Here is a 16977-nt window from a genome sequence, read left to right on the forward strand (position 1 = left end):
CGGTTGCGTTAGCTCAAATTCTTTGTGTGTGTTTGTGTGTTTTATTCATTGTGCCTATCTACCGGCGATTTCCCGCTTGGTAAGTCTTGGAATCTTTGTTTTTAATATATTTTTCCCATGTGGAAGTTTCTTTCTATATGAAAAACACTGGGATTAACATTTTTGGATTAACAATACTTCGAAATTCTACGAGAGACATATTTTCAAACTGAGGATATAAACTGGGTGGTTATAATTAAACTTTCCCTACTTAACAAGTTACAACATAGAAACTAACTACCGTACAAGTATCAAACTTTGCAGCATTAATGTTCAGAGTATGGGGATGCATGATTTCCACACGTCACAGCATTCCAACTATTGTGATCAGTCACCATGATTCATAGTTTCACACATCTGACCAGCGCAGTGCACTTGTTGACGTGTCAACATAAGGTTGGACAAAAGGAGCAGGGCATTACTGGCAAAGCTCTATTATCAAAATAATTGTAATGCTGCAGCTGCACTTCAAGAATATAGCTGACTGAAACGATTATGGAAGGGTCTTCTTTCTCCACCTGCTGTGTGGAGTATGATGAAGTAGTTCGAATCAACTGGAGAACTGGGCGTCGCTCTGAGAAGAGGCTGATGACTGGTTGCACCACAGGTGGCTCATGAAATCACTGTTGCTATGGCAGACAACACTACATGCAGTTCCCGATCGTCATGCAGTGTGTGTGCTGTATCATGACAGTTGAACATCCCGTGGTCCACTGTATGGAAGGTGCTCCGAACCCTTCTCAAATGGTATCTGTACAAGATCCATATCGTACAGCAGCAAGCGGCACAGGACCACTCTATAGACAGATGAAGCTCATTTTTCTCTGAAGCGTGAGGTACACTCGCGCGCACACACACATCACACACACACACACACACACACACACACACACATCCACACACATACACAGACACAAGCAGTGTGCGTGTGTGCGCGAGTGTACACCTGTCTTTTTTTCCCCCTAAGGTAAGTCTTTCCGCTCCCGGGATTGGAATGACTCCTTACCTTCTCCCTTAAAACCCACATCCTTTCGTCTTTCCCTCTCCTTCCCTCTTTCCTGAAGAAGCAACCGTCGGTTGCGAAAGCTTGAAATTCTGTGTGTGTGTGTGTGTTTTATTTATTGTGCCTGTCTACTGGCGCTTTCCCACTCAGTAAGTCTTGGAATCTTTGTTTTTAATATATTTTTCCCATGTGGAAGTTTCTTTCTATTTTATTTACATCATATATATATATATATTCCCCCCATGAAGCATGGACCTTGCCGTTGGTGGGGAGGCTTGCTTGCCTCAGCGATACAGATGGCCGTACCGTAGGTGCAACCACAATGGAGGGGTATCTGTTGAGAGGCCAGACAAACATGTGGTTCCTGAAGAGGGGCAGCAGCCTTTTCAGTAGTTGCAGGGGCAACAGTCTGGATGATTGACTGATCTGGCCTTGCAACATTAACCAAAACGGCCTTGCTGTGCTGGTACTGCGAACGGCTGAAAACAAGGGGAAACTACAGCCGTAATTTTTCCCGAGGGCATGCAGCTATACTGAATGGTTAAATGATGATGGCGTCCTCTTGGGTAAAATGTTCCGGAGGTAAAATAGTCCCCCATTCGAATCTCCGGGCGGTGACTACTCAGGAGGATGTCGTTATCAGGAGAAAGAAAACTGGCATTGTACGGATCGGAGCGTGCAATGTCAGATCCCTTAATCGGACAGGTAGGTTAGAAAATTTAAAAAGGGAAATGGATAGGTTAAAGTTAGATATAGTGGGAATTAGTGAAGTTCGGTGGCAGGAGGAACAAGACTTTTGGTCAGGTAATACTGGATTATAAATACAAAATCAAATAGGGGTAATGCAGGAGTACGTTTAATAATGAATTAAAAAATAGGAGTGTGGGTAAGCTACTACAAACAGCATAGTGAACACATTATTGTGGCCAAGATAGACACAAAGCCCATGCCTACTACAGTAGTACAAGTTTATATGCCAACTATCTCTGCAGATGATGAAGAAATTGATGAAATGTATTATGAGATAAAAGAAATTATTCAGGTAGTGAAGGGAGACGAAAATTTAATAGTCATGGGTGACTGGAATTCGTCAGTAGGAAAAAGGAGAGAAGGAAACATAGTAGGTGATTATGGATTGGGACAAAGAAATGAAAGAGGAAGCCGTCTGGTAGAATTTTGCACAGAGCATAACTTAATCATAGCTAACACTTGCTGCAAGAATCATAAAAGAAGGTTGTATACATGGAAGAATCCTGGAGATACTAAAAGGTATCAGATAGATTATATTATGATAAGACAGAGATTTAGGAATCAGGTTTTAAATTGTAGGACATTTCCAGAGGCAGATGTGGACTCTGACCACAATCTATTGGTTATGAACTGTAGATTAAAACTGAAGAAATTGCAAAAAGATGAGAATTTAAGGACATGGGATCTGGATAAGCTGAAAGAACCAGAGGTTGTACAGAGTTTCAAGGAGAGCATAAGGGAACAATTGACAGGAATGGGGGAAAGAAATACAGTAGAAGAAGAATGGGTAGCTCTGAGGGATGAAGTAGTGAAGGCAGCAGAAGATGAAGTAGGTAAAAAGACGAGGGCTGCTAGAAATCCTTTGGTAACAGAAGAAATATTGAATTTAATTGATGAAAGGAGAAAATATAAAAAGGCAGTAAATGAAGCAGGCAAAAAGGAATACAAATGTCTCAAAAATGAGATCGACAGGAAGTGCAAAATGGCTAAGCAGAGATGGCTAGAGGACAAATGTAAGGATGTAGAAGCTTATCTCACTAGGGGTAAGATAGATACTGCCTACAGGAAAATTAAAGAGACCTTTGGAGGGAAGAGAACCATGTGTATGAATATCAAGAACTCAGATGGCAACCCAGTTCTAAGCAAAGAAGGGAAGGCAGAAAGGTGGAAGGAGTATATAGAAGGTTTATACAAGGGCGATGTACTTGAGGACAATATTATGGAAATGGAAGAGGGTGTAGATGAAGACGAAATGGGAGATAAGATACTGCATGAAGAGTTTGACAGAGCACTGAAAGACCTTAAGTCGAAACAACATTCCATTGGAACTACTGACAGCCTTGGGAGAGGCAGTCCTGACAAAACTCTACCATCTGGTGAGCAAGATGTATGAGACAGGCGAAATACCGTCAAACTTCAAGAAGAATATAATAATTCCAATCCCAAAGAAAGCAGGTGCTGACAGGTGTGAAAATTACCGAACTATCAGTTTAATAAGTCACAGCTGCAGAATACTAACGCGAATTCTTTACAGACGAATGGAAAAACTGGTAGATGCGGACCTTGGGGAGGATCAGTTTGGATTCCGTAGAAATGTTGGAACACGTGAGGCAATACTGACCTTACGACTTATCTTAGAAGAAAGATTAAGAAAAGGCAAACCTACGTTTCTAGCATTTGTAGACTTAGAGAAAGCTTTTGACAATGTTGACTGGAATACTCTTCTTTCAAATTCTGAAAGTGGCAGGGGTAAAATACAGGAAGTGAAAGACTATTTACAATTTGTACAGAAACCAGATGGCAGTTATTAGAGTCGAGGGGCATGAAAGGGAGGCAGTGGTTGGGAAAGGAGTGAGACAGGGTTGTAGCCTCTCCCCGATGTTATTCAATCTGTATATTGAGCAAGCAGTAAAGGAAACAAAAGAAAAATTTGGAGTAGGTATTAAAATTCATGGAGAAGAAGTAAAAACTTTGAGGTTCGCCGATGACATTGTAATTCTGTCAGAGACGGCAAAGGACTTGGAAGAGCAGTTGAACGGAATGGACAGTGTCTTGAAAGGAGGATATAAGATGAACATCAACAAAAGCAAAACGAGGATAGTGGAATGTAGTCAAATTAAATCAGGTGATGCTGAGGGAATTAGATTAGGAAATGAGACACTTAAAGTAGTAAAGGAGTTTTGCTATTTAGGAAGTAAAATAACTGATGATGGTCGAAGTAGAGAGGATATTAAATGTAGACTGGCAATGGCCAGGAAAGCGTTTCTGAAGAAGAGAAATTTGTTAACATCGAATATAGATTTAGGTTTCAGGAAGTTGTTTCTGAAAGTATTTGTTTGGAGTGTAGCCATGCATGGAAGTGAAACATGGGACGATAACTAGTTTGGACAAGAAGAGAATAGAAGCTTTCGAAATGTGGTGCTACAGAAGAATGCTGAAGATAAGGTGGATAGATCACATAACTAATGAGGAGGTATTGAATAGGATTGGGGAGAAGAGAAGTTTGTGGCACAACTTGACTAGAAGAAGGGATCGGTTAGTAGGTCATGTTTTGAGGCATCAAGGGATCACAAATTTAGCATTGGAGGGCAGCGTGGAGGGTAAAAATCGTAGAGGGAGACCATAGATGAATACACTAAGCAGATTCAGAAGGATGTAGGTTGCAGTAGGTACTGGGAGATGAAGAAACTTGCACAGGATAGAGTAGCATGGAGAGCTGCATCAAACCAGTCTCAGGACTGAAGACAACAACAACAACTACATATATATATTATCATACAGTACTACATTTTTTGCACAGAAGTACTTATGCTTTCCAGTTTAACAATGCCATGCATTGAACTAGTTTTCATTGCCATATTCTCAGATTTCAGTGTCATGAAATGAAAATCTAGTCTTATTTGACAAAGCATTTCAATTCTTGAATATTAAAAGCCTCAAAACACATATCCATATTTCAAGAGGTACACTTACAAACAATTGGTCATTTGTGCACTTCACTCAGAACCAAAATTTGCAATTAAATTAATTAAATAAATGTTCAGCTGAGTCAGTATCCTCGTTTGATATTGATGATGCCTTCCTGGAGAACCAAAGGGAACTAGTGTACCTACTGAAAGTGAGCGCTGGAGGTAGTGTTGCTGCCTCGTAGCTGGAAAACTATATCCTGCAGCCTGTACATGTTGTAGCACAAACTTCATGATAATTTCATTTAAATCACAACTATAACTTCTGCAATCTACCAGTCACAATATACACCCAGGCCACAAACACCTCTTATGTAGGTTGTGAATTTGAATATTCTCCTGCTGTTTCTGAGATATTGTTTGGATATATGAAATTTCTTCTTTCTTACTCCTTAAGGTTGTGCTGTGTAACTTTACCCGTAACTTAAGTCCATACATGTCTCTTGGATTTCTTTCATCAGAGTACCCTTGTTGGACCTTTCTTGTGCGGGTGGAATTTGTTAGCTTCCACTTTGGGCAACAGAATGAAGACTGTTTATGTTTATGACTTCACCACTCTTACAAAGTCATCTGCATTCTGAATTGCAGCTGTGCTTGGGCTGAAAACAATGTTTTGCAGTGTGGTGCTTGAGCAGGCCTCCTGCCTCCTACACCATTACAAGGCCCCATCTTGTGACCAGTACCATGTACACTTCATTGCCATAAATAACTTTGTGAACTCAAACAGGTGGCAATGATTTCCGAATTGTTGAGGGGAAACATCAGAAATAAGGTGAATTTTTTGCCTGTGAATGTGACTGTTGGAAAATGTTGTCAATTGCCAACAGGGCGTATATCATTACTATGCCTTTGTTGTAAGAATGTGACGCTCAAAAAAAATTTTTGAAACTTGGGTCATTACTCTGATGTTAGTCTTGTACTTTCTGTGGCAGACTCACTGGCCATTTCTTGCAAAATCACAGTGACACACTAAACACAGTTGATCAGCCTTTACAACCCTTCTCTTCTCTTCTGCAGTATACCTGTGCTATTTTTTCAGATGTTGGTATGCCACTGCTTTCACTGTCCATTTTATAAGTTCATCAATGGACAAGACTTTTCTTAATGAGTTTATTCTTATCCTCTGTAGCATATGTAACTCCAGAAGAATCAACTGTTGTGATTTCCGGACCATGTGTCTGCAAGCCAAGTCTGCCTATCCAAGCTGGCCACCACATTCCTGAAACTAATAGATTTCTCTCACTCTACATCACATATGACTAACAACTTCACATATTCAATCAAGGTGTCATATACCACAGCTACAAGTAAGTTATTCTAAATTCGCAAAATTCAGATTTTGCAGAATGCTTCTACTTATGTACATTTATAGGCAGGTGTGAAACCATTCCCTTAAGTCATAGTGCATAAAATTTTGATCTTATAAAATGTTCCTTCTTATATATATATCAAAAACAAAGATTCCAAGACTTACCAAGCGGGAAAGCGCCAGCAGACAGGCACAATGAACAAAACACACAAACACACACACACAATTACTAGCTTTCGCAACCGATGGTTGCTTCTTCAGGAAAGAGGGAAGGAGAGGGAAAGACGAAAGGATGTGGGTTTTAAGGGAGAGGGAAGGGAGTCATTCCAATCCCGGGAGTGGAAAGACTTCCCTTAGGGGGAAAAAAGGACAGGTGTACACTTGCACACACACACATATCCATCCGCACATACAAAAGTTTCATTTTTAAATGTACTTGGGTACTCCGCAGAGCTGGATGGCATTGTTCAAATGATCCAGTATTACAGCAAGTTGACTTGTTGCTCTCTTCTTACAATCCTTGTGTCTGGCCTTTCTTCTGTTGTCGATCTTAGAACTGTGGTAACCAAGTGTGGCACTACTGGCAAGATGAAAGAAGTAGTGCAAGTTCAGGACACAAGCTGAGATGCTCAGTCTCTGTGTTGCCACCCTGAGCGTTAGGATGCTACTAATGTGGAGGAGATGCATCTACATAATCCCGGCTCCTTAGTTAGCATGGCATGAGTGGATATTCTTACAGGCTGTTCTTGTACTTTAGGCACACTCTGGGCTGGGTCCCAAGGGTTACCTAGTTGAAAACCACTGTCAGCTCATCATGTGGATGGATCTCTCTAGATTATTTTAAAATTCATCCCAGAATGTGTTGGCCTTTTCTTAACAACTTTGGTGCCATCGTAATAAATGCTTTTCTCTGTTTTGACCATTTGCAGGCAGGATGTTGAACTGGCGTAGTAAGCGAAATAAGGTTTTTAGTAATGTTGACTTTTTCTCTGAAACTTCTCGATCCTGAATGTCATTGAATGAAATTTCAGCTTCCTGTAAATCCTTTTTAACTTGGCTTGCCCAGTTTGAATATGATTTTGTTTTTGAAATTGATGAATGTATGTGATGAGTAAGTCTTTGCAGGTTCATTCTTTCCAGATGACCAAAAAACACCATTCTCTGCTTTCTCATGCTGGTAACAACATCTTCTGTATGTTCGTATAATTCACAGTTGTGTCTTCGGCGAAATTCTCCATTTTCTTTGATAGGGCCAAGGATTTTCGTCAAAATTTTCTGGTCTTTTATTTCAAGTTTTCGTTGTGGTCCTTTCTTCATCATGTTTAAACACTCTGATAGATACAAAGCTGATGGTCTAATTATGGTGTTATAATTACAAAATTTTAGGTTTAAAGACAGGCTTTTGCTTTTGTATAAGTCTTTGCACAGATGGTAGGCACCTTCTTTCTACAACTGCATTTTATGAACTGTTACGTGTAATTATTTCTCCAAGATATTTAAATTTCTTCGCCTGCTTGATTTTTTCTTGTATTTTAATATGAGGAGGAGCATGTTTGATGTTTGTGATGAATTCAGTTTTGTTAAAGGCTATTTTTAGGCCAGTCTTAGCAGCAATTGATTGTAGGCTGGACACTTGAACCTTAGTTTCGTCAATATTATTTGCAATGAGTGAAGCCAAACAGTTTCCACTGAGGCCATTTCTTTTGTGTCCAATTTGAATCCCATAACATGGCGGTACGGTTGTTTTCCACTCCCTGACTATCTTTTCCAGGACACAATTGAAAAGCAATGGAGAGAGCGGGTTACCTTGTCTCGCCCCTTACAGATTTCAAATGGTTCTGATTGTTCACCTCTGAACTTGACACTGTGTTACTTAAAGTGGTGCTTATCAGGTTGATTGTTTTCCTATATATACCAAATTAAGGGTTTCTTTATTGTTTCTTGATCAATTGAGTCATACGCTTTTTGAAAGCCGACATAGGTCACAATGAACATTATTGATCTTGATTTAGTGTATGATATAACAGATTTCAGGTTATGGATCTGCTCTGCACAGGATCTTGATGTCCTGAACCAACTTGATATTCACCCAATTGTTGATCTAAGACTGATTCAGCTCTGTTTAACAACAGTCTGGAAAAGATCTTGTACGTCGTTGGTAGCAAAGAGATTCCTTGGTAATTATTCAGATCACTCTTATCACCTTTTTTATGAAGTGGGTGAATAATTGCTACTGCCCAATCTGGAGGTAGAATTTCAGTTTCCAAAATTTTCACTGTAATATCATGGAAATGTTTTATTGTATCATGAGCTGCGTATTTCCACATTTCAGCCAAGATGCGATCTTTACCTCCAGATTTGTTATTTTTCAAGCTTTGTATAGTTTTCTTGATTTCATCTAATGTGGGAGGGGGACTATCTGCAGGAGGAGCAGTAGGATAGAAATAAAGCTTTTCATTTGGATTTTCAGCATTCAGTACGGATGAAAAGTAATTTCCAAAAGCTGCAGCACATGATTTGTCATTCAAATTTAGTTTTCCATCGAGTCCTCTTATATGTAATGTAAGACGTTTAAACTTCAATAGTTTTGATTTAAAGGCTTTATAAAATTCCCCGAGTGTGATGTCTTCTAAAATTTACTTCTATTTCATCGATTTGGTTTTTGTTGAAGAATCTCTTAGTTGTTCTCAATACTTTTGATGTATCTTTCCTAAGCTTCAAGAAGTTTTTGTGATTTTTGGAGGTTTTCTTGCTATTCCATTTTGTCCAAGCCTGTCTTCGCTTTTCAGTTGCTTCATTACAGTCTTCGTTCCACCATGGGTGTTTATATTTTTCATTGGTCAGTATAGTTTCAGTGGCTGATAGTACCATGGGTTCCTTAATTCTGTCCAGTCGTTTTATTTGGTTTTCTGTGTAGAGTTTCTGTAAATTTGTTGTTGACGTCTTTCAGTTTACTTATATCTAATTTTGGAGGTCTGTTTTTTCTTGAAGTGTTGGAAAGGTTCTTTTGGCTGTCTGGGATGGTATTCATTATGATCAGAGACAAGTAATGATCAGAATGAATGTTGGCATTCCTCAAAACTTTAACACTGAAAATTTCCCTGGTGGATTTTTTAGAAATAGCTACATGGTGTAGCTGGAATTCTCCAAACATTGCGTTAGGGTGTTTCCAAGTTTTGGCTTTTTGAGGTAGACACTTGAAGGCTGTGGATTTTAAAAGAAGATCACAGTTCTTACAAATATGAATTAGTCGCTCACCATTTTTATTGGTTCTTTTATGTGCAGGTTAGTCACCAACAAATTGCTTATACTTTTTTTTTTCTCTACCAATTTGTGCATTAAAATCGCTCATCAAAATTATGGAATGGTGTTTTGGAACTTTGTCAATTGTTTCTTCAAGTTTTTCCCAAATTTTGTCCACTGATTCTGATTCGGTTTTGTTTGATTCATTTGTGGGAGCATGGAATTTTAATATCGTAAAAGCTTTATTCATAGATTTGAAAGACAGTGTTGACATTCTTCCACAACTTGAAGAGAAATCCAAGAATGAATCGATCATTTTCTTGTTGACAATAAAGAAAGTGCCTAGATGTGGTATTTTTTTGTGACTCTTTTGCCAGGTTTTCCTTTGAATATTCTAATGGCTACTGATTCAAAACAACATTCATCTGTGAATCTGATCTCCTGTACCGCTTATATCATTACATTTTTTTCTCTTAGTTTGTCTAGGCCCCCGCCCCCAAACAAACTTCTTTTTTTGGTATGGATGAAAACATTTTATTTTCCGATTGCTCTTGTTTCCTTAGCTATTTGGTGTTCTTGCAACTTCCTTTGTGAAGTTCAAATGTTATTGTTTTTCTCATAACATTGTGAAAAGGAAAATTGCTACTCACCATATAGCAGAGAAGTTGAGTCGCAGAAAGGAACAATAAAAAGTACTGTCACAAATATAGCTTTCAGCCAGCAAGGCCTTCATCAAAATTAGATCACACACACACACACACACAGACATCTCTCACACTATCATGACTGGAGTCTCAGTTGCCTGAGACTGCAGTCGTGTGTGTGTGTGTGTGTGTGTGTGTGTGTGTGTGTGTGTGTGTGTGTGAGCTGCATTTGCATGATTGTGTATGTGTGTGTTTGTAGTCTAATTTTGACGAGGGTCTTACTGGCCGAAAGCAATATTTGGAACAGTATTTTTGTTGTGCCTATCTGCAACTCAGCACATCCGCTATATAGTGAGTAGCAACTTTCCTTTTTACAATATTGTTACATCTCATCCTGGATTTTCCATTGTTTGATTTTATTTTTCTCACATTTATCCACAAGAACTTTTTCATAGATGAGTCAGGAAAATGAATTATTTGAAAATTTGGACTTCCTCTCCCGCTGCAGAGTGACAAATGAATAAAAATTTAGAGTGTAAGCTAAAATAATTAATATTAAATTACTACTTATTGTAAAACTTACAAAAAATGTTTTCTTTTTTTTCCAGAGGTAATTGCTCCGGTGCAGGTAGCAAATTTGCGAAAAGTATGGTGCTATCCAGTGCAGTTCGCAACGCCACCATGCTCTCGTCTCCCACAGATAGATTATTTGCTGGAAAGAGACCAGGCTTTGCTGCGTTACCATATGGAAACAGTAACGATTAATGCAGCCCACTTACAAAAGCTGGTACAGTTTTACATGTTGTTTATTTAAAACTGATATTTACTTTCATATTTTATAGGTATCTTATGTGTTATGTCAATAACAGATTTTATAGAGAAGAGAAAACACCTTGTATTCAAAAGTAAGTAATGTTGTTTTGAGGCATTGCTGTTTTGTGTAAGTAAAATAATTAGTGAAACATGACAGCAAGTGGTGGTAGAGAATATTAGATTAGTGATATAAAAATGTGGAGTGAGAAGAGACACTAGTAATAATCACAGGCTAGTCTTTAAATATTTCAATACTGGCTTACAGCTCCATGTCACCGCAAACAAATCATTGACAGATGAAAGGTATGGGAAAGAGCTTTCTATTAACCTTTTGTTGTGATCTGGTGACACTATGCAGATTGTATCATTTTTGTAGATGTTAATCTTTTTCGTGTAGAAATTAGTTGGCTGACATTACAACACCACAATGTGTAGGAATACCGTGGCCAGTACTCTCTCCGGACTAGAATCCCGTTGAAAGTGTGTAGACTACTGCATCATTGTCATGGAAATATGAAAAGGCTGTTGGTTGTTCACAATAACCATGCAGTATGAAGGGCATAGAGATAATGGTCGCTTCTGCTTCTGAGTTACTCCAGAGGTTAAAAAGGTCCTCCCATGTGTTGAGTCACATAGACAAGAGTTACACACCTGCTACAGCATAATACAGTACATCAGCTGTTCTCGACCTGAGGGTAATTATTCCCAGAAGTGTAAAATGAAATTTTCAGGGGAAAAACAACTGGTTCTTCAGTGTTTCAGTCCTGATACTAAATTATTTAAAAAAAATATTATTATAAGCACTAGTTCTGAAGATGTATGATTACATAAGTTATTAATAATTAATTTTTTTCCCAAATACTAGCATCAGCATGTGACTAAGTGTGGTGGGGGTTACAGCTTTTGAAAGTTATGTATGAACATCTTCCTCACTCAGTCCACCCACTACACGTCAACTTTGTACCATGCTTCTATGACAATAATATTGGGGCAGATGTATCACATATAATTAAATGTCAACAACAGTATGAAAAGGATAGATTGCTATTCACTGTAAAGGTGTGTTTACACTTGTGCACCTTGCAGCCAGTTGCCACACAACTGTAGCTTGCCTCATACGGAAGAAGAGGTGCCCACTGTGAACATAGGCGTGAAAGGAATCACTCACATGCACATGTTCAGGAAGAGGCTTGCACCTACACCTATGCATCTACTTGCGTGTGGGATAAGCGCAGTTGCACAGTGACTAGCCGCAAGGTGCATGGATGTATAAATACACTTTAAAGGTTACATGTTGAGTTGCAAACAGGCACAACAAAAATACTTGTAAATGAGTTTTCAGCTGAAGCCGTCTTCAGAAAAGAAACAACATGCGCGCATCACACACACACACACACACACACACACACACACACACACACACATATGACTGACTGCTGTCTCCGGCAAGAATGCAGCTGTTGCACTGAGGAAAGCGCTCTGAGGAAAGGAGAGAGTGGGGGGGGGGGGGGGGCCAGGAGAAGAGAGAGCATGTTACAATTGAGGGGGTAGGGTGGAAGAAGAGTGCTGTGTGGCACAGCATGGAAGAACTAGATGGCGGCAGGACAAAGCTGACAGGTGCAATGGGGGAGGGAGGAACAGAAAGGGAGAGGAGCAGAGAAGAGGTAAAGATCGGTAGGTGCATTGGCAGAGAGCAGCGCACAATGGAGGTGGTGAGAGAATGAGGGTGGGAGAGGGAGGAGAGAAACATAGGCGGAGTGTATGAAAGCAGTAGGTTATGATAGGTTGAGGTCAGGATAATCTCTGAGTCAAGTATGTTTTCTAAGAGTTAAGTCCCATTTCTGCAGTTCAGAAAAGCTGGTGGGTCAGGATACAGATGGCCTGTGTTGTGGCGCAAATCAAACATGTTATGTTCAGTTGCAAGTTGTGCCATAGTTTGGAAGTGACTATTCATCCAGGTGCACAACTCGTTGATAGTCATACCAATATAAAAAGCTGCCCAATGATTGGAGCAGAGCTGGTATATTACATAGCTGCTTTCATGGTGATCCAGCCCATGATGGAGTTGGGTAAGCCTGTGACAGGGCTAGAATAGGAAGTGCTTGTTGGGTGGAAAGAGAAAGTCTGCATCTGTATCTTTCACAGGGATTTGAGCCCTGTGGCAAGGGGCTGGAATTGGGAGTGGCATGGGGATGGACTAAGACATTGTGTAGGTTGGTTGGGAGGGGTGGGAAGGATCTTGGGTAGGATGCCCCTCATTTCAGGGCATGATGATAGATAATCAAAACCCTGACAAAGGATGTGTTTCATTTGTTCTACTCTGAGGTGGTATTGGATGAAGAAGATGGTGCTCCTTTTTAGCTGGTCCTTGGGGGTGGGGGAGGATTGGGGCTGTGTGGGGGGTATGGCACAGGAAATCTGTTTGCAGTCTGTGGCTGGGGAATAGTGTCTGTCTGTCAAGGTGTTTGCAAGACCAGCATGAGGGCAAGGGAGTTCTTATCACTGCAGACATGATGGTTTGTGGGGCACTCAACTGCGTGGTCATCAGTGCCTGTAAAAAGTTCCAATTTTTTACACAGTCCAATCTATCTACTGTCATGAATGATGATGACGACGACGACGACGACAACGATGACGACTCAAACACCCAGTCCCTGAGCAGAGAAAATCCCCAACCCGGCTGGGAATCTAACCCGGGACCCCATGATCCAGAGGCAGCAATGCTAGCCACTCGACCAAGAGCTGCGGACGTCACTGTAGATATCCTACCCTCAAGTGGCCAGGCTATATGGGACGGATTTTTTGGTTTGAAAGGGATGGTGGCTATCAAAATACAGGTACTGTTGTTGGTGGGTTTAATGTGCACAGATGTGTGGATGGAGCCATCAGAGAGGTGGAAGACAATATCCAGGAAGGTGAAACACTGGGGTCAGGAGGACCAGATGAAGCAAATGGGAGAGACGGTGTTGGGCTTGTGAAGGAATGAGGATAGTGTGTTGGCCCTGAGTTCAGATCATGAAGATATCTTTGATAGACCTGAACCATACTGGGGGTTTAGTGGTTTAGGAGGCCAGGAAGGTTTCCTCTAGGTGGCCCATAAACAGGTGGGCGAAGGAGGGTGCCATGCATATTTCCAAGGCTGTGACTCAGTTTTATTTGAATACATTCCCTTCAAAGGAGAAGTAGTTGTGTGTCAGCATAAAGTTAGTAAGATGTATTACAAATGATGTAGTTGATTTAGAGTCTGAAGGACACTGGAAGATGTAACGGCGAGACCATAGACAGGAGGGATGTTAGTTTATAGGGAAATGATGTCAACAGTGATTAGTAAGGATGCAGAAGGTAAAGGGATAGGGGTAGGGATGGTGGAGAGTCAGTGAAGGAAGTGGTTGGTATCTTTGCCACGGGAGGCTAGATTTTGGGCAGTTAGTTGGAGGTGTTAGTCAATGAGGCCCGAAATTCTTTCAGTTGGGTCTCAGTAACCAGCTACAGTGGGGTTTCCAGGATTGTTGCTTTTGTTCTACAATGGGGTATCCAGGATGGTTGTGTTTGTGGATTTTTGGAAGCATGTTGAATGTGTGTACAGGGTGTCATAGGGGTGAGGAGGAATGGATTCAAGGATTGGGTTCTGGGAAGGGCATATGGCTTTAAGCATGGATTGGAAGTAATGTTGGACATTTCCGAGATGGGAGCACTCTGGCAGAATCTATAGGTGGAAGAATCACAATAAGATGTGGCAGTCACTGCACTTCATAACAACATTGGCGGAACCCTTGTCTGCAGGTAGAATGATTTGGTCAGGGTCTTTCTTTCCAGCTCCTGGAAGAGTGTTCCAGACACCATCCCCATTAAATAATCCAACCTGTTGACATTCCACTGCTGGCTTGGGGCACCACCCAACCCTTATCCTACTACAATGTTCCTCCTCATCAACCCCACATTGCACCCAGACCCTGCCTAGCTGACCTTTCCAACTTGCCACATCCTCCAAAACTCCCTAGCAACATTCCACTCAATCCAGAGTTGAAACAATGCTGGATCATTTTTGTTAACCTTTCCACCAAAATCCTCAACCCCACAGAAGTTTCAGTACTGTCCGCTGGCTTCCTCTTAAGCTCTACACCCAGATTTAACCATGTTGGATTTGTGAAATGCCTACTCCCTTTCTCTCAATCCCTACAATGGAAACACTTCAGGCCAAATTTCTCACGAAATAAGCATCAAATGAAAAAACTACAAAGAACGAAACTCGTCTAGCTTGAAGGGGGAAACCAGAAGGCGCTATGGTTGGCCCGTTAGATGGCGCTACCATAGGTCAAACGGATATCAACTGTGTTTTTTAAAATAGGAACCCCCATTTTTTATTACATATTCGTGTAGTATGTAAAGAAATATGAATGTTGTAACTGGACCTCTTTTTTCGCTTTGTGATAGATGGTGCTGTAATAGTCACAAACATATAAGTACGTGGTATCAAGTAACATTCCGCCAGTGCAGAATGGTATTTGCTTCGTGATACAGGGTGTTTCAAAAATGACCGGTATATTTGAAACGGCAATAAAAACTAAACGAGCAGCGATAGAAATACACCGTTTGTTGCAATATGCTTGGGACAACAGTACATTTTCAGGCGGACAATCTTTCGAAATTACAGTAGTTACAATTTTCAACAACAGATGGCGCTGCAAGTGATGTGAAAGATATAGAAGACAATGCAGTCTGTGGGTGCGCCATTCTGTACGTCGTCTTTCTGCTGTAAGCGTGTGCTGTTCACAACGTGCAAGTGTGCTGTGGACAACATGGTTTATTCCTTAGAACAGAGGATTTTTCTGGTGTTGGAATTCCACCGCCTAGAACACAGTGCTGTTGCAACAAGACGAAGTTTTCAACGGAGGTTTAATGTAACCAAAGGACCGAAAAGCGATACAATAAAGGATCTGTTTGAAAAATTTCAACGGACTGGGAACGTGACGGATGAACGTGCTGGAAAGGTAGGGCGACCGCGTACGGCAACCACAGAGGGCAACGCGCAGCTAGTGGAGCAGGTGATCCAACAGCGGCCTCGGGATTCCATTCGCCGTGTTGCAGCTGCAGTCCAAATGACGCCAACGTCCACGTATCGTCTCATGCGCCAGAGTTTACACCTCTATCCATACAAAATTCAAACGCGGCAACCCCTCAGCGCCGCTACCATTGCTGCGCGAGAGACATTCGCTAACGATATAGTGCACAGGATTGATGACGGCGATATGCATGTGGGCAGCATTTGGTTTACTGACGAAGCTTATTTTTACCTGGATGGCTTCGTCAATAAACAGAACTGGCGCATATGGGGAACCGAAAAGCCCCATGTTGCAGTCCCATCGTCCCTGCATCCTGAAAATGTACTGGTCTGGGCCGCCATTTCTTCCAAAGGAATCATTGGCCCATTTTTCAGATCCGAAACGATTACTGCATCATGCTATTTGGACATTCCTCGTGAATTTGTGGCGGTACAAACTGCCTTAGAAGACACTGCGAACACCTCGTGGTTTATGCAAGATGGTTCCCAGCCACATCGCACGGCCGACGTCTTTAATTTCCTGAATGAATATTTCGATGATTGTGTGATTGCTTTGGGCTATCCGAAACATACAGGAGGCGGCGTGGATTGGCCTCCCTATTCGCCAGACATGAACACCTGTGATGTCTTTCTGTGGGGACACTTGAAAGACCAGGTGTACCGCCAGAATCCAGAAACAATTGAACAGCTGAAGCAGTACATCTCATCTGCATGTGAAGCCATTCCGCCAGACACGTTGTCAAAGTTTTTGGGTAATTTCATTCAGAGACTACGCCATATTATTGCTACGCATGGTGGATATGTGGAAAATATCGTACTATAGAGTTTCCCAGACCGCAGCGCCATCTGTTGTTGACAATTGTAACTACTGTAATTTCGAAAGTTTGTCTGCCTGAAAATGTACTGTTGTCCCAAGCATATTGCAACAAACAGTGTATTTCTATCGCTGCTTGTTTAGTTTGTATTGCCGTTTCAAATATACCGGTCATTTTTGAAACACCCTGTACATTATCCATGTTAAAATGTATCGTTTATCAATTGCGAAAAGGTCGATATCGTGTTGATGTATGGCTATTGTGATCAAAATGCCTGACAGGCGTGTCCTATATATGCTGCTTGGTATCCTGGATGATATCATCCAAATGTCT

The 16977-nt window shown here is 41.0% G+C and overlaps 1 protein-coding gene across 1 annotated transcript in view; it reads left to right on the top strand.

Moving 5' to 3' along the window:
- The window catches only part of LOC126336794 (mRNA (2'-O-methyladenosine-N(6)-)-methyltransferase), a 144678-nt gene that overhangs the window by 80349 nt on the left and 47352 nt on the right, over positions 1-16977 (top strand). The window contains exon 9 of the mRNA XM_050000818.1: positions 10563-10741. Coding sequence (XP_049856775.1) covers positions 10563-10741 — 179 coding nt within the window. The remainder of the gene's footprint in view (positions 1-10562; positions 10742-16977) is intronic.

This window comes from Schistocerca gregaria, chromosome 2, assembly GCF_023897955.1.
Source record: "Schistocerca gregaria isolate iqSchGreg1 chromosome 2, iqSchGreg1.2, whole genome shotgun sequence".
NCBI classification, from domain to species: domain Eukaryota; kingdom Metazoa; phylum Arthropoda; class Insecta; order Orthoptera; family Acrididae; genus Schistocerca; species Schistocerca gregaria.